This window comes from Magallana gigas, chromosome 7 (genome assembly GCF_963853765.1).
Source record: "Magallana gigas chromosome 7, xbMagGiga1.1, whole genome shotgun sequence".
NCBI lineage: Eukaryota > Metazoa > Mollusca > Bivalvia > Ostreida > Ostreidae > Magallana > Magallana gigas.
The window spans coordinates 1,930,475-1,951,546 of record NC_088859.1 but is presented as its reverse complement, the minus strand read 5'-3'; the positions used below and the strand labels follow the sequence as shown (position 1 = coordinate 1,951,546).

Sequence of the window (21,072 nt, the reverse complement as noted above, 5' to 3'; positions counted from 1 at the left end):
ACATGTACATGTAATATCAAAGCTGTATGTCTAATATTCTATTATACTATTTCAGTGATATGTTACACAGATGACATATATACTTTTAACATGCTACACTTGATGCAGTTACCACACCACTAGTATCATGAAGTCATTCATTATATTATTAGAATAAAGATGATGTCATAAAAGTTTTTTTTTTCTCCTACAGAACTTTACAATTTTTTTGGTTCGTAAACCTAAAAATAAAAATACTGTAGGTCAAAAGAGATTTTTATTTTTTTTTTATTTCCTCCTCCTACGGAACTTTATCATTTTGTTGTTTGTAAACCTAAAAATAAAAAAATGCTGGGCTAAAATGGAGTATCAAATATTCAACAGTTTTAAAGCCTCATATAAGGTAAAAGACTATTTAAAATCTAATGGGTTGAAGACTCCTCCTTCTTTGTGTAAACTAATATTAAATTGAGATGTTGTAATGCATGCAACAAGTTTGTTGCATGTAAAAGATAAAAAAAAATCTTAGTATATTGCATAATGGCAAGAAAACCATCTGCAATATGCCAATTGTAAACCCGGAAAACTTAAAAAGGAATTAGGTAATAAAACAATTATTTAATGCTTGAACAGTCAATAGACCAGAATTTTTTCCCGAGGTGCAGGGAACAGCTCAGTATGATCTATTGCCCTCGGCCTCGGGCAATAGATCATACTGAGCTGTTCCCTGCACCTCGGGAAAATATTCTGGTCTATAGACTGCTCAAGCATTAAATAATTGTATAATATAATATCAAAAAAATTAATACAATATCATATCGTATCGTATAACTTTTTATAATAAAACATAAAACATCCATCTATAGTGCAGGTTTGAGTGAGGTAGGAGATTTCTTTAGCATCCTTGATAACGGAGATCAGGCTCTGCATCTGAAGCAACCTCTGCGTTTAATTTATAATAAAGTTAAATCAACTATGCAAGCATCACATCTATAAAACATGTGACCTGTTCCAAAAAACTAAACCTCATCCAGCATCCGAAACCTATGGCTCAGATTCAGTTTTCAAGCCCGTCAGGTGGTATCATAAGACGCATCATCCATGCAAGTTTGGTGAAGTTTGGACCAGTAATAACTAAGATATCATCATCAGTGGGCAATAGCAATTAAAACCTTAACTTCCTGCAGCATCCGCAACCTATGGCTCAGATTCAGCATCCATGCATGTCAGGTGCATCTGTATCATAATACACACCACATTCAAGTTTGGTGAAGTTAGGGCCTGTAATAACTAAGATTTATTTTTTAGCATCCTTGATAATGGAGATCAAGCTCTGCATCTGAAGCTACCCCTGCGATTCATTCATATTACACTTAAATTAACTATGCAAGTATGAAAGAGTACAATCATCTATTAAACATGTGACCTGTTCCAAAAAACTTAACTTCCTGCAGCATCCGAAACCTATGGCTCAGACTCAGCATTCAAGCCTGTCAGGTGCATCAGTATCATAAGACGCACCATCCATGGAAGTCTGGTGAAGTAAGGACAAGGGGGTAACAACAAAGATATCATCATCAGAGGGCACCTGTTTCAAAAACTGTATTTAACCAGCTCTTAAAACCTTTACCTCCTCCAGCATCCAAAACCTATGGCTCAGATTCAGCATTCAAGCTTGTCATGTGCATCAGTATCATAAGACGAACCATCCATGCAAGTTTGATGAAGTTAGGCCCAGGAGTAGCTAAGATATAATCATTAGAGGGCACCTGCTCAAAAAACTTTAACCAGCTCTAAAAACCTTAACCTCCTCCAGCATCCAAAACCTATGGCTCAGATTCAGCATTCAAGCTTGTCAGGTGCATCAGTATCATAAGACGCACCATGTTTGTGTCTAGAAGAGGACAATCTCCAAAAACAACATTTGATATATTGAAACCAATTTCCTTCTGAAGTACCAAATGTGGTATTATAGATGTGCATGTCATTGAGTATACTAAACTGATTCCACAGAGCTATAGGTATAATGAATTAGAACAACTAATAAAAATCTGCTCAATAGTTTCAGTAGAATTCCCACAGAATATTGCCTGGATTTAATTTGTGGTGTTTGGTGTTTTCATCCAAATCATGAGGTGCATGGAGTAGGGAACGTTAATTTCAAAATTTATACTTTTCCTTTCAACAATTGCTTGATGCTTAGCCTTAAATTGGTTAATCAACTAATTAATTTCTTATCTATCTGGATACTATAGCAGTAAAAACAATAAAAGACCAGTTTGGGCAAATACCATGATTTATTAGATATGGTAATGAAGACAAGCATTACAATCATGGTAAATCTCATTTCTAACTACAATGACATTAGACAAACAAAAGTACACAAAAAAAAAAAAAAAAATTATAATCGTCACAAATCACAATAACAATGGCAAACTTAATTAAAATCCTTGGAAGCAGTGGATTAAATTGGCGTGGCTTTGCCTTTAGCGTAAATTTTTGAAAGTGACGCTCAACAAGGATACAAGAAGGTAAAAGGGGGCCCTGATAAATTTGATTGGCTGATAAAAGTTGTTGTTTTATAATAAGAGAAATGATTGGATAATTGAACTTGTTATTATTTAAAATTATAAATTAGCAAATTTTGATTGGCTGAGGGATACCCCCGCTAGGTGGCGTTAGCAATAGGGGCCTAGGGGGATATCCCTATTGCTGGTCGAAGGTCCAAACAATGGGCTAATTTGATTGGTCAAATACTAAGAATTATTAAATAACTTATGCCAGATACGGGGCCACAAAACAAAACCCAAATAGGAGATGAGGGGCCACAATAAATCCAAGATGGCGCTGGTCCTATCATTCACAGAAATTAATAAATATTAAACAAAGTTTAATCACACATTAATTTCTTATCTATCTGGATACTATAGCAGTAAAAACAATAAAAGACCAGTTTGGGCAAATACCATGATTTATTAGATATGGTAATGAAGACAAGCATTACAATCATGGTAAATCTCCAATGCCCAAACTGGTAGTAGGGGTAGAAACATATGTACACAACACATTATTAACAATACATGCACACTGAAAACTGTAACTCCAGGGACTGATAGTCCCAAACTGATGGCACGGAGACGAATGATTATACCTTACGGTGTGGTACCACATAAAGGAAAGCTAGGGAGGCGGAATAAGAACACACGGCTAACTGCATACAAAACACCAGCATCATGGGAATAGACGCACGCTGAATGGGTCGAATGTTTAGTCACTGTCAGGGTAAATCCCTGTTCTGGTTGGTTCACGGAGCACATATCGACACCAATGTTAGCAACAACACATATTGTTCCTCCATTGCCAGGGTAGTTGAAGTCTTTAGCTTGGCTGGCTAGTGGGACAAGTCGGAGCAGACTCGGTAGAATTAGGATGTTCTGTCTGGACGGAAGTAATGGTATAGCGGTAGTGTCTGGATCTCCTCAGCAACCCTCACATTAAAATGTTTTTGGTACACACATAAACATGGAACAGCACATGATACAAATAATACATATAACAAAACAATATAAATTAAATGGAGACAGGTATGGACCCATGGCAAGATTATGTGGGGGTGGGGAAACGACGTAACATTTCTGACCCTAATCGCTCTGCTACTTGCACACGGAAAGAGAGGGAAGGATCTAGATACGACTGATAAGCATCTGACTTCCAATCGCCCTGAGATTTTATAAGGTCTGGTGGGAGGCCACATTCAAGGGCAAAGGAGGCTCCCCCCCTTCGAAAGCTGTGTCCCGAATACTTGGATGGGTCTAAACCAATTTGAGACAAACATGATTTAAGCATTTGTAGGAATGTTGCGTAGCTCAAAATGTGATTTTTTGAATCTAGTATGTACATAAAGGCTGGACAACTAGGGAGATTGGTGGGATTTAGCATGAAAACCAAACGGAGTATGCAACTAGGGCAGAATGGGGACTTAGGAATATGCGGCAAAGGAACTAAGAGAGACCTTTGCATATATTGAATGGTTTTAGACCATGTAACTACTATAACTGCCCCTGTTTTTGAAAAACGTACATTATTCCTAGACATATGCTTACTGGGGTCAAATTGTTCCCAGGATGGTGCTAAGAGGTTAGACTTCCTGAAAAAGGAGAAGAAGCCAACCAAACAAGCTGCCCAAAAACACAAATGCTTGGGGTTGCTAAAATTTAAGATGTTAAATATCCTGTAGAGGATGTTAGGGGTAATGGGCAACTTCCTAACTGTCTGAGCTCCCAGGACACGCTTTGTGCCCTTAAGTAAGCTACTGATATAATATGAATCTAATGGGTTTGCAAACCCAGCCTCCAAATGCAGGAGGCGAACTACTGACAAGTAGTTCCTAATAGAGTTGAAAGAAAGCTTATAAGATAATAAGGCAATAAAACGAGCTAAATTTACAGGGGTGATAGGCACAAGTGGAATTCCCTTTGAATTACAGAAGTGCAGGTAAGGCTGGAGATACGAAGAGTAAGTTTTCTTTGTGGAATCAGCCAGAACACTACTGCGGAGCAAATTCACCCTGGTGTCTAATACAGCTGTGCAGGGAGGATTGGTGCCTGCGGAGTAAAGACGAAAGGGTTTTGTAAGAAAAATGTGACTGTAGTCTATCCGAGGGTGTACCTCTAAAATGGTAATGTTGTAAGAGGCGTGCAAAATTTGCCTTGTCATCGAGTCTTGATAGAAAATCAGCCTCTTTGTTCTCTATACCTGGCACATGGTGTGCTACAAATCTAAAGTTATAGATGGCAGACAACCAGAAAAGACTTCTGAGGCATTTCAGAAGGGTACTGTTTCGTGACGAGCACTTGTTTATGCTAGCAACTGTCGCGGAGTTGTCAGCAAAGAAGGAGACTGTATGATTAGCCCAATAGGGTGCCCAGCGATGGGCCGCTATCACAACTGCGAGAATTTCTTTCTCATTAATGTGGCACTGGGATGCTGAGGGAAGATCTGTATCCCAACAGCAGTGGAACCAATCCCCTTCCCAAAGGCCCCCCGCCCCTGATGTACAGGCATCGGTGTATACTGGGGTGATGGGGTTTTTATGCAGTAGAAGGGATTTGCCATTGAAGGTTTCTAAGAACCTGTGCCACCAAGCAATGTCTTGGTGGGTTTCATGCGACAAGCGTATCTTGTGCGTTTTGTGCTGTAACTTGCAAAATGCATTAATAATATGGCGCAGGAATACTCTTCCGCCATAGACCACTGAGGCTGCCCAGTTTAACTTCCCTGCAAGGGATTGAAGCTGCTGTTTAGAAGCGCGCTTACGTTGCATGAATGCCTCAAGCTCAGATCTGAGCTCATCAAGTTTGCCCTGAGGCAAGCTCAATTGCATCTTAGTACTACAGATTTCTATGCCTAAAAACACTATTTGCTGTGTAGGGTCTTCAACTTTTTTCCAGTTGATATAAAAACCCAGTTTCCTAAGTAACTGTAAAAGTGTAGCCAAAGCCTCAGCACACTTGGATTTAGAATCTTCACAGATGAAAAAATCATCAAGATATGCTACAATGGTGAAACCCCTGCGGGCCATCATCCTTCGAACTGCCTGGGAGAGACGATGAAAGATGCCTGGGGCTTCCTTAGAGCCAAAGGGCAATTTAGTGTCATAGAGATAAGTTACCTGGTTGTTAATAAACCACTTTAAACCTGTGACTCTTTGGCTTTGCTTGCTAATGGGGACAGATCGATAAGCTGATTTAAGATCAACTTTAGCCATGTAACAGTTAGGATTGACTAATTTTTTAGCATCGTCCAATGACTGGTACTTAAACTTGAAAGTATTTGAGACATAATCGTTAACAGCCAAACCTTTAGGTCGGCTGCAGTCATGAATGATGCGAATGCCTCCGTCAGACTTTGGAATGATACCTATAGGGCTTACTATAATAGGTGGGGAAGGTGCAAGGACATAATTGCCTTCTGATATTTCTGCTAGAATTTGATTAGTTGCTTTATCAAAAAGATTAGCATTTTTTGATGATGAGGGGTGGTTGTCAATTTCTACACGCTTGGGTGAAAGACTAGGGTCTATAATATGAAAGCCATTTTGAATACCATTCAAGATGAATTCCTTATCTTGGTCATGTTGCAGTTCTTCCTCCCAGGCAGGAAGAATGAGGCCAGCAGGTTTTACTGGCCGTTTTTTGTAGCAGAATGTTCAAATGTGGGGTGTTTCCCTGCACAGCCAGGAATAGAGCACACATGGGAGAATTTGCATAACCTCACTATACATCCCCTCCTAGAGTTGAAGCGTTTGCAAATTTCTAGACCTTGGGGTGTATGAGATGCCCGTGGTGGGAGAGAATTTAAAGGTTGACGTACCCCCCCTTTGTTAGTTTGATGAGACCAGTTAGATGCAGTTTGCATGGTCATGGGCTTTGGTTTTAAGAAAACAGTCTGAATGTGGGGTACATCAGTGCCCCATCTGAACCTGTGCCCATGTTGCAACTTCCTGTATTCCCTATCATAGAAGTATACTGATTTTATGTCATGGGTGGAGAATAACTGATAAATGCGTGTAGTATAGGACAGGTAGTCTAAAATTTGGTCTTGACCCAAACAATTTTCCTGGAGCAACTTTTGCAGGATGGCTAGATTAGCCACAGACCATTGTGAAACTGAAAGGGATTCTAATTTGGGTTTAGAAGGGCCTGATTTAAAAATTAATTGCCCATCGTCGTTATCAGAAATCACCCTTTCCGTGTGCAAGGAGCAAGAATTTACAAAATCTGCAATGTCATAATGATCTTTGCTAGAGCTTGTATTTAAAGACTTTAAGTAAATTTGGGGGTCCTGCCATGAGTACATACCGTTCATATTGCCACTTGGTCCTGTCTGGGAGGGTTGCTGTTGGGTTTGTGCCCCGTTCAATTGGCCCAGAACGTTCCTTATGAATACGTCGTCGTCCCCAATATTTTGAATGTTTGGCTCAGGGTCCACGTTCGTTTGCGGGTCCTGGTTACAGTGGTTAGCGTTATTCCCTGACGCCGCTTGGCCTCGCGGAAAGGTCTGTTTCAGACTGTAAAGAAGCAGCCTTGTTTGGCCGATCGGAATGTTGGCCTCGCCGAGGTCGTCTTAATCATGAGGTGCATGGAGTAGGGAACGTTAATTTCAAAATTTATACTTTTCCTTTCAACAATTGCTTGATGCTTAGCCTTAAATTGGTTAATCAACTAAATACATGTATTTAATTTTTTTCATGAAACACAAGATGTTTTAAGTTTACTTTGCACTTTGGGTCAATTAAATACCCCTTGAGTATTTCATACTTGACCAATTAGAAAACACACACTTAATCAGCAGCGTAAATAACCATTTTTACAGTATCATATTTACATTCTACATATTTTTGGCTTGTAAAGCGTGTTCAAAGCTACAGCAGTTTAACACTGTAATGCACACAGAGTACTCAAAGGTTAAAATGACGAGTTTTATTATGACTTCACAAATGCTGAACGCTGTAAACTGCAATGTCACAAGCAGAAATCAAAGTTCACGCTTGTGGCGGTTACTGTGGCTCTTTCATTAATGTGAACTTACCCTTAGGATAAGATGGGAATTATAAGGTATAAATCACATTTGCTGACAAGGCAAGAAGTTTTAAAAAATGTAAATATATAAGCATTTAATCTTCTTTTTTTAAAGATACAGTCTCATAACTGCAGCAATGTGTGCATACAAATTTTCATAACACGCTAATGTGTGTTATGAAAATTTGTACGCACACGTACATCACTGCAGTTATGAGACTGTATCTTTCAAAAAATTATGATTCAATGCTATAATAACCACTGACATATTTTTCATTCACTTCAAATCCAAACTTTTGATCAAAGTTATACACTAGAAAAATTGTCACCATGGTATTTAGTATATGGCATTCCTACTAGGCCATCCTTAAAAATATGGTAGTTTAGAATTGTTACCTGGAGGTTTCTAGACCCAGGAGGAATGGAGAGATCTTATAACACTAACCCGCTGTCAAAACATTTTCTCAAGTTCTATATTCCGGGTTTAACTTATGAGATCACTCACTATAGGTGGTTCAAAAAGTAGAAAACTTAGAGTCGGAAAAAACGGAAAATATTGTTCTGATCGTAGACTTTAGATTAAAGGTATTTTTCTTATAATTTAAAGATCTGAGATGTAAAGAATGGTTTTACCGTTTAATACACATTTACAAAATGCATACGATTAAATAAGTAATTGCCTCACATAAAACAATAAAAACCCTATTTTTAATCTTTCTTGTATGCTATATTAATCAATGTTCGTTTTAATGTTTAAAAACAAAGTTTAACATAGAGCAAAATTTGTCATCATCAGACATAGTTAAAAAGGAAGGAAATAACCACTTTGTAATTTTGTGACTCAGTATTTGTTTGTACATTGTAAGATTAAGTTGATTCAGTAACATTTTCGACATTATTGTCTTAAATAGGTGTCCAATTTTATCCAAAACACAAATATTTAATCTGTGCTGACCTAGATAAACAATGTGATACTGTAAATTCCTTATATTACGCGAGTACTTAATTCTGCGATCCCGCTGGTTTGTATCAATTTGCTAGAATATAAAATCACAAAGGTTGAACTTTTCTCCTTATATCTTATAGTTTTCAACTCTCAGAAAATAATGGCGAGATTTTAAAATCCGCGAAGGATGCTTCTCGCGATTTTATGAGCATATTAATTCCTTGCTTTTAATTAGGAATTTACAGTACACAAAATTTAAAGTGGGGATGTAGAAGTTGCGAAAATGATTTGACAGCAGGTTAGTGTTGATTTTTTTGTGACATACGGATGCAATAATGTTTAAACATAGAAATAATAGTTCTGTTATGAAAATTAAGGGAAACTGGAGTCGAAAAATGGGTCGAAGCATAAACCGTCTTTGGTTCCGACATATACATGTTTTCCAGAATCAAAATATGAGGGCTTGCAAAGAGAAGTGGATGAAGGCTATGCCTGTCCACTTCTCAAAAGAGAGTATAAATAGGCATGTCTTATAGCATAGCTGAAAAAGGGTATTGGCTGCATCGCATAAAATTGTGGTTTTAAAATGTTGTTTTAAAGTGTAGAAATTGGAAATAATATACAGTAATAATTAGTCATGAATCATTCTTTGAATATGCATGCCCCGCTGAAATTATCACCTCATAATACTCAAAGAATGATTCCTTTTTCCTTATATAAATTTTATGGGTTCTCCTTTGGAAGATGGCCTTAGTCTTCATTTATAATGAAACGTGCAGTACTGTGACAGACACAATATGCCAAATTAATTGAAATAGATTATGGCTCTAGAGAAGAAATTTACACTGGACAAACAAATAACTAGTATTAACACTAATTAATTCACAGGTAGATTCAGTTCAGGTTAGCTAAATTTGGATGATGAAAATATCCTAAAATTGTGTTTTTTCAGTATTTTTTATAAAGTTACTAATAATATTTATTTCCCATATAGTTTTGCAAAGAATGAAAATCATAAAAATATTACAAATTTTACATGTTGCATCTGCCTAAAATGACACTGTCACTAACTATGGAGCGTCATGTGTTTGCCGACAGCAAGTGACAATATTCAAATAGCAACAGAGCAGATAAAAGTGACTTTTTAACATTTTTTATTGCATTTCATGCTTTAATATACATTTAAATCATTAATAAACATATTTAGGATTTGGTCCTCTACAACACAAAAACCTTACAGTCTGTCTAAGGAATATTGTTGGCTTGTTAGAAAGGCAAGTCAAGCCTTTTAAGGACATTCCCAACCTGACAAATTTCTGTATGCAGTAATAAACTGTATACGTCATACTGTCAACAGGGGGTCTTAATTAATTACTATGCATTATATATGAACAAGTATATAAAACTTTTATGAATATAGGTGGACCTTAGTCTTGTCAGTTATTGAAATCTACAGCGAGTTAATTGTTCCTGACTGAGGACATTGTCATTAATTCATATTCACCTAAAATTGCATTTCAGTAGTACATAATTAAGCTCAAACAAAACACGATCATAGATTACTATTCACAACATTAGTTCAATTGAATTTTATACTAACTTGACAGTTTTTTAAATGATGTTGCTATAGATCTAATCAGGGTTTTTTTTTTTTCAAAAGATTGATCTTAAACCCGTTTTGCAATCGATTCATTTTAAAATGCATTGTCATCAGTATGAAATATGGCTATGATCCAAAGAGTTCTACACTAATGCAAGGAATAAAAAAAGTAAAATATTGCTGAGCATTTAACAGGTCTAGGCAACCTCCGTTTTTGGAGGATAGATTTTATCCTCCAAAATTGGAGGATAGATGTTTGCGCCCCCTGGTGGATCTTTTCAGATGAAGGGCAATTAACTCTGTTTTTACAAAGGGAGTTAACTATGAATAAAATATATAATTATTATACAATAAAAATATCACCTTATTTAGCTATCAATAATTATATTTATTGATAATATTTAATAGATATTTTAGTTTAAATAATTGCAGGGCTGATTTTAAAGAAAAATATCTTATGTGAAGACTCTCACATTTTTTTCAATATTCAGGATAATTGATATCTTTAATGGTATCATTTTGATTAATAAAATTTAACAATGTCTTTTTGTGTGAAGGGATTAAATTTAAACGATACTTAATAACCTGTGAATTAATCAGAATAAGAGCTACAAAGTTCCTAAGGTATATGCAAACATTTACTTTGTACATGTACAATATAGCAGATCAAGATATCTATAATTATGTGTCTCTAAACGTGAATGAACTCATTAATGTTTTAATGAGGAATAAACATCACTATTTTGTGATTTTTATTAAATGAAACAGATGTAAATAGTCTATGTCATTTGTAAAACTGAACACAGGAAGTACACACTTTCAAAGCATATTGTGAAAATACTATACATAGAATTTCAAATCGCCGCATACAATCATTAGTTTATTTCCTTAACTTTAATTCCCATATGGTCTGGTGCTTGCATTTTCTCATTAAAGATATGCACGAAGCCTTTGAAATATACCCATGCTATCCTCCAAAAATGGAGGATAATTTCACCCACAATGCAAAGTGACTTTCCATATACTATGGTAAAAATCAGCAGCCATCTTGAAATTGAGCTATCCTCCAAAAACGGAGGTTGCCTAGACCTGTTTAATCAATTTGAAAGTGATGTAAATGTGAAAGAATAGTACGTAAAATAATCATCTTCCATAGTTATTGCCAATTATCCTAGTCATCAAACTCCGTCTGCATTTACATTTCCTATATTTGTTTATACTACTTTCACTTTCATCCAATCAGAATATCTTAGAATGAACAGTGATAATGTAATAATTTATAGAACTGAAGTACTTTAGAAAAAATTTACAAACCGTGATTAAAATATTACAACACACATGTCATTGCATTGAAAACAACAAAAAAGCGTCTTATCTCTTAATGCTTTTTTCGAAAACTCATTCCATTGCCCTCATTTATATACATGCATGTATATACTGAAAATATTTGATGCAAGTTGCACGAACTATCCCATACATGTACAAACAACATCAAAATTTAATTATAGGCTTCTTCTTCTTCATGAAAAAATATGAAATCGAAATACCGACCATTTAAATGATATGACAACATGCTCATCCTCCATGCTTGCCAATACATCCCAACCTTTACTTTAGGCTTTACTCAGCATGAAGAGCACGCACATGACACGGGCGCGGGAAATAGGGAGCGTGGTAAAGTCAGTTACCAAATGAAAAACCATGCGGAAATCTAGAGGGCCGGCTGCGGCTGGGGGGGGGGGGGGGGGGTAGGGAGTGGGCGGAATCCACTATTGAATTCAAACTTTATAAATTCATATATAGAACAGATACCGAAAATAAGACCTCGGACCCCACCCCCGTCAAACAAACAAATATTCCTCGGACCCGGGAATTTATTTTTTTTGGATCCCCGCGTGAAATATTATGAAGGTAATCCTAGTCATACCAATTTAATAAACGATGTAAAAATGATTTTTTCTAAAATATGATTTAAATAGTCAAACGACAGTAAATCTATCAGTGATTATAAAAATTATTTACATATCTGATAATAGCACACAAACCTTAGACGAAAGATCCTACATGAAAATCCCCTTTTAACCGTGATATCAGCTCATTACTTATTAGTAATGTGGTGTTTGGTAACTAAAAAATATTACTCTGGGTAACCATTGAAAATAACTTTCGATTTGTATTCGAGGAAGAAACGTTTTGCGAAAATGGTCTTGTAGATACGAAAGCCCACTGAGCTCATGTTTATAGGATTTTTTTCCGCGAATAAACGCAATCATGCATAACGCGTATCTTTCGTAAACTAACTTGAAATTTTAACATAAAAATTGTTATTTCAATCAGGAACTACTGTCAAGAACAATGAAGGTCTTAGGAAAAACGAATTTCATGCGCTGGCGTTTTAGTTTCAAGCACAATCAAGATATAATATTTTTTCCGTTGATTTATATATATTGATATATGAATTATATGAAATTGGTGAATTTCTTTTTATCCCTGGATGTAAATCAAATTGATTTTTATTAAAATTCAATAAATATATAAATTAAAGATATTCGATGTTAATAAAGAAGTATATAGCATTATTTTTTTTTCGCCGACCGCTTAGTTCAAATTCTAAAATTTAGTACACATACAGAATGGGAAATCTAACCTTGGTACTGATTTTAAAATGACATATAAATATCATATGACATAAAATTCAGAGGTAGAACATTAAAAAAATTAACCTGCGGAATATCTTTTTAATTTGTATGTATACCTGTATAAAGATATTTAACATTGTACGTCCCTGGTGTCACTTGACAGATTAATACTCAAAAAGAGGCATTACTTTCCTGGGAAAAAAAATATAAATGCATTATATTAATAAAAGGAAATAATTACTTTGTCTTTGTAACACGATCAAATTCAGCGATGTAATTCACAACATAAAGGTATGCAAAAATATGCGTTTTCACATCGTCTCAAGCCATGCATGGGTTTTGTGTGACTGTCCATTCTATGGAAGCAGAATGGACACAAAACCCTTGGCTTATATGCGACGATGGATAAATCATTGCTGCGCCAAAAAGTGTGGAGGGGAGCCCCCTCCCTCCCCCCGATGCTACGTGCATGTTCAAGTGCTATCATACCTATTTATGTATCACTGCAGTTCATATGTTTCATAATTATGTCAATTTATGTCGATCCATAGAAACAGTTTGACTATAAAAAGAATGCAGTATGATTATTTTAAAAGCGCGTTTATAAAGTACATCACTACATGTATCTTGCATTGAAATAATAAACAACGTCATGATTGGTGCATGCCAACCAGCAAAACGTTGTTGCTGTTAAAGTTTTTATAAATTCATGGCCAACGGAAAATTCGTTCAATGTAATAAAACTTTTGGCCACTTGTTCCAATCACATGGGCATCGTATCCGCTCTTCTGTCTTTGAAATTTATATACGCGGGGGTGTTAACCCTCTGACTGCGGCAGGGACATATATGTCCTTTTACCGCTGGCTGCGAGAGGGACATATATGTCCTTCACGACGTCATAAACGTAAAGTCACTTCTCCCTTTCATTTTCAATTATTTTCATGTCATTTTTACTCGATTTTTACTATATAGATTGATTTTAATTTTTAGAAACATCAACCTTTTGTTACAGTTAATAAAAATTATTGATCTTTTTGGCAAAATTTTTTAAAATACGCAAAAGATACAGTAACTCGCGACGACTTGATGTCGTATGTAATGAGTGTTATAGCAATATGAGCTGCTATTTTCATGTTCAAATTTTTTATTACGAGAATGTTATTTTCTACTAAAATAACAACAAAATATCATGGTTTTTAAAATATCTTTTAGCCATATTTTTGTGTGAAAAGGCCGTTAAGAAGCCTTATTTGGAGCATAATTGAATTATTGTCTTCCTGTACAAAAATTAATTTGCTATATATTCCTTAGAGGAGAAATATTTCCTCTGACAAAAATTAATATTTTTTTTCAAACCTTATTTATCATTAAAGTTTAAGTAATATGCAAACTTATCATACTAGCAGCTTTTTTTACAGCAAAATAAGATTCTAAAAAATACAGCTCATATTGCTTTAACTTTATTGCGGTTATCATCTCCGAGAATCCATCAGCCTTCAATGTGGATTATATCAGACTAATGTGAAATAAAAATAAAAGACTGGTTTGAGCTGATATATATCTGCGACTTTGCGCTTCTTGCGATTCTTGTGAAACTGAGTCGCACGAAAATAAGAAAGTTTAAAGTATATCATACCTATACATTTCCGATAATTAATGCATGCAGTTTCTCGTAAATTGTAAGAGTACATTATAATTTTATTATACACTAATTACCGATATCGGAATACACACCTAGCCTGGTTCCAGAGGCCTTGCACAATCGGAAGGCCTCGGGAACCAAGCTAAATGCACACCATGATTCTCAATTTTTTGTTTTAATATAAGTGATATGAAAGTGTTATTCCTCTGCTATGAAACAAAATGCAGAGTATGGTTTTCCATGTTGACTAGCGGTATTTGCAAGTCATTAGATCGTTTTCAGAAATATGGACTCTTTAATGCCGTACTCGAAGTTTCCCTATCTAAGATTTTCTAAAAGTACATGTATGTATATGAAAGGCCTCTGGCTGCGACGTTATTGAACAGAAAACTTTACGTCACTGCGACATTAAAAACGACGTCATAAGTTTTTGACGTTTTTACGCGGGATTTTCTCAAAGTTCAAGGAATATAACAAGTGCGCGTTCTATTTCGAAGTGCGGATTACAATGCCGTAATGTTTTACTTGTCTTTTCCACTAATTATCCCAGATTTCATGACTGTATCCTTGGATTTATTGCTGTTGCCCAGAAGCAGAAGCATCATTTGTTTGATACATAATTATAAAAGATCATTAATGCATGTGAGGCTTAATACTAATATCAACAGTATTCTCAAATTTAATAAAAGTAGTAATAGGTTACAATTAAAAAAAGATCAGAAAAGGATGACTGCACTGATCGCTGTATTTTGGGTCCTTTTTCGGTCATTCTTGTTGCGTTAATTCTTTGCTCAATTTTACTTCGTCATTTTTTAAAAAGTTTGGTAAAATTCCAATAGAAATTTATTGTCATTTAAGAAATGGAGATAATAATTTTTGCTGGTTGGCATGCACCAATCATGACGTTGTTTATTATTTCAATGCAAGATACATGTAGTGATGTACTTTATAAACGCGCTTTTAAAATAATGTTGTTTTAATGCAATTTGCCGTTTTCCGTGCAAACGTTAAAAAAGTTGGGAAGGTTTTACGAGAACCGGATGAATAACTTTTTAATAAGGAAAAACATAGGATTCTAGCAGCGGTTTTGATTAAACTGAGATATTTTGCCTTCACTTCGTATGTTTATTTTATTTTGGAAACCGCGGGGTAGTGTTGTTCTATCACATTTTATGTTAAGGAATATACGTAAGCTATTTATAGTTGTCACGTGATAATGCACTAATGTGGCAGTGATGTACTACCCGATTTTATTGCACTTACATCTATTTTAAAGGATAATACTAAGTTTTTGATCTTATTCAAAATAATTATTTAATTTCACGATTTTGAATACAACAGTCAAAATAAGACGGCATATTGGCCATATGCTTCCTTAACACCCCCGCGTAAATAATACACATTATAAATGTATTATTTATATATACTGTATGTTATAGAAAGTAGAGGGGATACGATGCCCCTGTGTTCCAATGTAATGACATTCAGGAAAAATTTATCAAAATTAAATTTAGATTTTTTTTGGTTATGGATACACATCTTTATACTGCAAATAAGAATTTTTAAAATGAATTTTTGGAATGAAAAATGAATGTTTCTGCACACCCCCCCCCCCCCCCCCCCCCGCGTCTCATCCGGATCAAATTAAGTTGACCTCAACAAGTCTGTGTTTACTCACGATCAAAATGGCCGCACTTTGAGAGAGTTCCCGGGACGCTTCAAACAAATTTGCTTGTTGTCATGCTCATTGACACGTGAGTGTCGTGGAAGGATTTCATAATGATGAAGACAGCGATGGAGAGGGTAGGAATCGTGGGAGCCGGGATGACGGGGGCTACAGTGGCGTCATTACTGAGATCGGAGTGTGCCGACAGCAAGTTGGTGGTCCTGGATAAAGGCAGGGGTGTCGGTAAAAATATTGGAATAATTTTTTTATACAGATTCCATATGCTTCATTTCCTGCAGCTGTGTCATTTTCTAGCCAAGGTTTTATTGTTAACGATCCGCTCCGCTCCTCCCTGTGCAGATTGTTTACTTTTTGTGTTGTTGCAACATGGAATTTATATTTTTTATGATCCACTTTTAAGTTAACGACTAAAAGTTATCAGTTTATCTTTCATAATTTGTATGCTTCTGTGTTAGAGAGGTACCACGATGACCTATTTTATATAGGACCACCGGGAAACGTAATGATCCAGAAATCATCAAACTTTATAATGACTTATTGTATGTAATACTGTACTTGCTATTCACTTTTCAGGAGGACGGATGTCAACAAGTCGCAGTGTTAAAGCAAACAGTTTCCCAGTGGACTTAGGAGCCCAGTACATATCAATCACAGAAACATACAAAGAAAAACATCGCAGGTTAAATTAGTGCAAATCAACCTGATTTACAATGTAAAAATTAAGCTGATTTACTTTTCTTCTAATGTTGACTTGTGATTTACTACATGTATTTTAATTTCTAAAGACTGGGATAGCTATAGCTGATTAAGCAATTGACCTAATTGTAGGTTATGGTTGAATATAATTGATTATTTTCTTTGTAGATTTCATGAGGAATTAATTTCAGCAGGAATTCTGACTCCTTTAAGGAGTGAAATTGAGGGCAATAGGAGTCGAGATCCATCCGTTTCTCACCATGTGGCACCCCAGGGAGTCAGCTCCATTGTCAAACACTTCCTGAATCAGTCAGGTACAGGTGTAATTTATTATCCCAAAAAAACTTTTACCATCTAGACCAAAGTTAAAATACATTGTAGGAACCTTTGTTTCTCCTGATATCACCAACCCAGTTCAATAACGACTCCAGAAAAGATTTTTAACAAAGTATAACTGTATATTGACTTAGTTTTTTTTCTTAGTTTACTTTTATATGAATTCTACATCTATTTTATCATTACTTTGTGTAATTTTTTTTTAAAGTTTGCTGTTAACAGGGATAAATCTAGGACCAATTTACTATCATTATTTTCCCCTAAGAGTAAATTTCCCCCGAAGATCCTCTTTTTCATCTTTAGATGAGTAAAAAATTCACCTTACAATGACAAACAGCTCAATTTATTTTTCTTTGAATGTTTATATAGCTACCCTTAAGGGAGTTAAATTTGTAAATTATTTTAGCATTTGAATTGTGTAGGCATTTTATGCACACTTAATTCATAAATAATAAACTTAAAATTCAATTTTGGAAAGGGGTCGGGGTTTCATCTCCCTGCAGGGCTATGAGCCCCACCTGATTTTCCGAATTTCTCCAGAAATGGTAGTTTTCCCAAAACCTAGATTATTCCCTGGTTAAAAAAAGATTCACAAAAAACTAGCTTTTGGTATGCTTTCATAAGCCAGAAAAGAACATTTACAGTAAAACACGCTTATAGAAAAGTCCCAGGGACGGCCAATTTAACTTCGTTATAAGCGTAATTCGTTATATTCGTCAAGTTTACAACATGAAATAGAGACTTGGGGAATGAAATTCACTTCGCTGTAAGCGTCAATTCATTATAAGCGTGTTCGCTATAACCTTGTTTTACTGTATCTACTCACTTGATGTCAAAGATTGACAATCAGGATATAAGAAACCAAAATATCTGTAAAGTGTAAGTAAGAAAACAAAGAGGATTGAATCTAAATATAGATCAGACCATTGTATTGGTGTTGTTATTTGTATACAAATAAGCAAGACAACTTGCAAGTGTCCTACCTTGTGTCAAACTGTAGAATACAGCCTCTACTTATGACTGTTAGTTATGTGTTCTTCGTTGATTTTTAGAAGCAGAACTGCACACCTGTGAGCAGGTTACACAGGTCAATGTGACAGGAAACACAGTAGAGGTGGTCAGTGAGGGAGGGAACACCTTCCAGTGTGGCTCTCTGGTTCTGACCATGCCTGTCCCCCAGATTCTCCAACTTAAGGGAACAATAGCGGACATTATAGGTGAGCTTTTCTGTGGCATAAACAAACAATAACATCATCATATGTAAGCTATTCAAACAATAGCAGACTTCGTATTTAAGCTTTCCAATGGGTAACCCAACAATAGCACACAATATAGGTTCAGTGATCATACATGTTATAAAATAAAAGTTATCCAAGCAGTAGCAGACATTATTGGTTAATGAAACAAAGATTTTTTTCAATTGTAATTTTCACAATACATCTGTATTCAACTATTTAGTAAACTGTGTCCAAATTGATAAATTTATTTTGGGTCTCTGGACACTATTGAGTTGTTTGAAACAAAGCTGATTGGTTTTAGATTCCAAGCCAGATGTCAAGAAGAAACTAGAAATGGTTTCATACTCCTCTCGATTCGCTGTGGGGCTGTTTTATAACCCAGGCACAAAGATTGGCTACACCTGGGGAGGGAAGTATATCCCAGAAGACTCCTGTATTAGATTTGTGGCAATTGAAAACATCAAACGAAATATAAGTAAGTTCCATAGACTGTGTTGTATTTTGTAACAGTGATCTGTTACTGTTAGTGTTGATAAACAAGAAGTATTTATGATTCTCAGTTTTAGAAATATTACCAAAAATCTCATTAAAACAATTTCATTTAAGAATTTCATGTGAATTTTCATGGGGTTTCTTCATTGTAAGTACATGAACCAGTCTTGTGTTTCCTATCATATTTTTGATCTGATTTTTAACATGCTCTATGATGAAAATTAGTCATACAACAATCACTCTGACAATAATCAATAGACCAATTAAAATTGTCATGAAAGTTGTTTGACAGATTGTGTACAAAGGAATTTGCTTTCATACAATTACCCACTAAATTACATCACCACAAACAAGAAATTTGTAGACTCCCAGCAACATTAGCCTGCACAAAACAAAGTGATTTAACAGAGTTTGCATCTTGAAATCATCTACAGTGTATGCATTTTAATTTATGATAATTCTTCAACATGACAGCCATAATTTTAATCACATCTATTTCAGACAATCCAAAGCTTGGCCCCTCTGTGGTTGTACACACGAATGTACCCTTTGGGATGGAACACTTGGAACAGGACAAAAATGTCATGGTTCCCACAATCCTTCAGCATCTTCGAGATGTGCTTCCCGAGCTTCCTGAGCCCGATGAGATCAAAGGCCATAAATGGAGATTTTCACAGGTATGACTGAACTTATATCATTCAGCTAATCCTCCTACAAGTTCATGTCCATGCAGGGCTCTGGCACCACATTTTTTTAGTAGGACCTTGACCATTTAAATCTGAAAATTTTTATATTTTGGGGAATGTCAGAAAATTCATAAATTTAAAACTGGAAAATTGGAAACAGGTCCTTTTAGTTGCACCAACTATGGTGAAGACAAATAATATGGCTAGATTTATTTATTTTATAATCATGATGTTTTTTTATAATTACTACCGGTAATATCATGATAGGAGTAAAACATAATCTGAAAGATACTAATATTTCAAATTTGTTGTCTCTTTTAGTGATTCTTCATTCCACTGAATCAATTTCAAATAAGTGTAACAGAGACACTTTATGCCTCTGCTGGGGTTTGACCCCGGGTCCTCTGGCACGCTAGTCCAGCACTCTACCGATCGAGCTAAAGGGTTAACCTACTAGCCAGAGCTAGTAGGAATGCCATATACTTGACTCTACCACATAAGGTGGGCAATGAATTGGACATTTTAGAATTGCTTGAATTTAAAGAAAATTTCAGAGCCAATCTCATTTTGTTTTTATACAGGTGCACAAAGCGTATGAAGACAGTCCTGGCTGTGTGGTACTGAATGAGAATCCATTGATCCTATTGGCTGGTGACGCGTTCAGTCATTCTACGATGGATGGTTGCATCCAATCAGCTATCTCAACAAAGGAAGCTCTGTTAAAAGTCCATTCTACGAAGTCTAATATTTAGACTGAGGTTTACCAATTGATAGAGTGTATTTTTTTGTATGTGTTTATCAGCTAGAAAAATTTATTGTCTAATGATGACTGGTTTGATTTTGAAAGGTCATTTTATTATTAGAATATGAATGACTAATGTATACAGGGTTATTTTTACCCATTTCTTTTTGCCCTTCTACACTAGTTAATGGTTTTGCCCTGTCTTGAATTTGCCCAGACACTGTTGTTTGAAAGATTTTCTTTTTAATTGACACAATAGTTAAAAAATTGTTTCGAATTTGGCTAGTTTAAAATTGGCCAGCTGATGAGGTCAAAAGGGGCAAATATAAAATGGGCGAATATTTTCCTTGTATACATTGGTTTTTTTTTTTCAACAACAAAGTGATATAGACTATTTTGAAACAATACATCAGTACACATGCAAGGCTTTATTAAGAAAATTAATCAGAACTGAATGATTATGTACAGTATTTATTTCATTGACTGGTACAAGTATAAGAAATTTCCACTGAATAACATATCAACTTCTTGTGATTTTTTTCCCCCCAATTGTATGTGATATTTTTTTTTAGTTTTCAGATTTTGTTTTACACTGGACTTAAATAGAGGGGGTTTAAAAGTCAGTTGATTCTGATATCTCTGCACTGTTTATACTAGTACATGTACATTACTTATTCATTCAGATGTGATGCTGGGACCTGACACAGAAATATTTCAACAACAATCATTATGTGTATGCTGATGAACAGATATTTATACCAGAAATTTAAGAATTTTATTTTAAGGAATTTTTCTATTATGTCTAACT

General features: G+C 35.4%; 2 protein-coding genes across 5 annotated transcripts in view; one reads left to right on the top strand and one right to left on the bottom strand.

The window, feature by feature from the left end:
- Positions 1-12,346, bottom strand: part of LOC109618139 (sacsin) — a 51,675-nt gene extending 39,329 nt beyond the window's left edge. For 2 of the 4 annotated variants that reach the window (XM_034455687.2, XM_034455689.2), the window contains exon 1: positions 12,151-12,346. The gene's annotated coding sequence lies outside the window, so the exon portion shown is untranslated. Of the gene's footprint in view, positions 1-7,955; positions 8,051-11,656; positions 11,755-12,150 lie in introns of those variants that run through there. The other 2 variants (XM_034455688.2, XM_066065245.1) reach the window with 2 other exon arrangements.
- A 3,695-nt stretch (positions 12,347-16,041) lies between these two features.
- Positions 16,042-20,719, top strand: LOC105341980 (renalase). Its single transcript, XM_011448747.4, has 7 exons — positions 16,042-16,296; positions 16,648-16,753; positions 16,939-17,084; positions 18,159-18,323; positions 18,646-18,819; positions 19,338-19,513; positions 20,104-20,719. Exons 1-7 carry the CDS (start codon positions 16,167-16,169, stop codon positions 20,272-20,274), a joined length of 1,068 nt encoding a protein of 355 aa, XP_011447049.3. The 5' UTR covers positions 16,042-16,166; the 3' UTR covers positions 20,275-20,719.
- Positions 20,720-21,072: the final 353 nt, after the last annotated feature.

Bases quoted from the DNA above. Each gene is read 5' to 3' on its own strand.
- LOC105341980 (XM_011448747.4), top strand. From the start codon at position 16,167: ATGATGAAGACAGCGATGGAGAGGGTAGGAATCGTGGGAGCCGGGATG. The intron at 17,085-18,158 runs GTACAGGTGTAA...GTTGATTTTTAG, and splicing joins ACACTTCCTGAATCAGTCAG to AAGCAGAACTGCACACCTGT. The intron at 18,820-19,337 runs GTAAGTTCCATA...CATCTATTTCAG, and splicing joins AAACATCAAACGAAATATAA to ACAATCCAAAGCTTGGCCCC.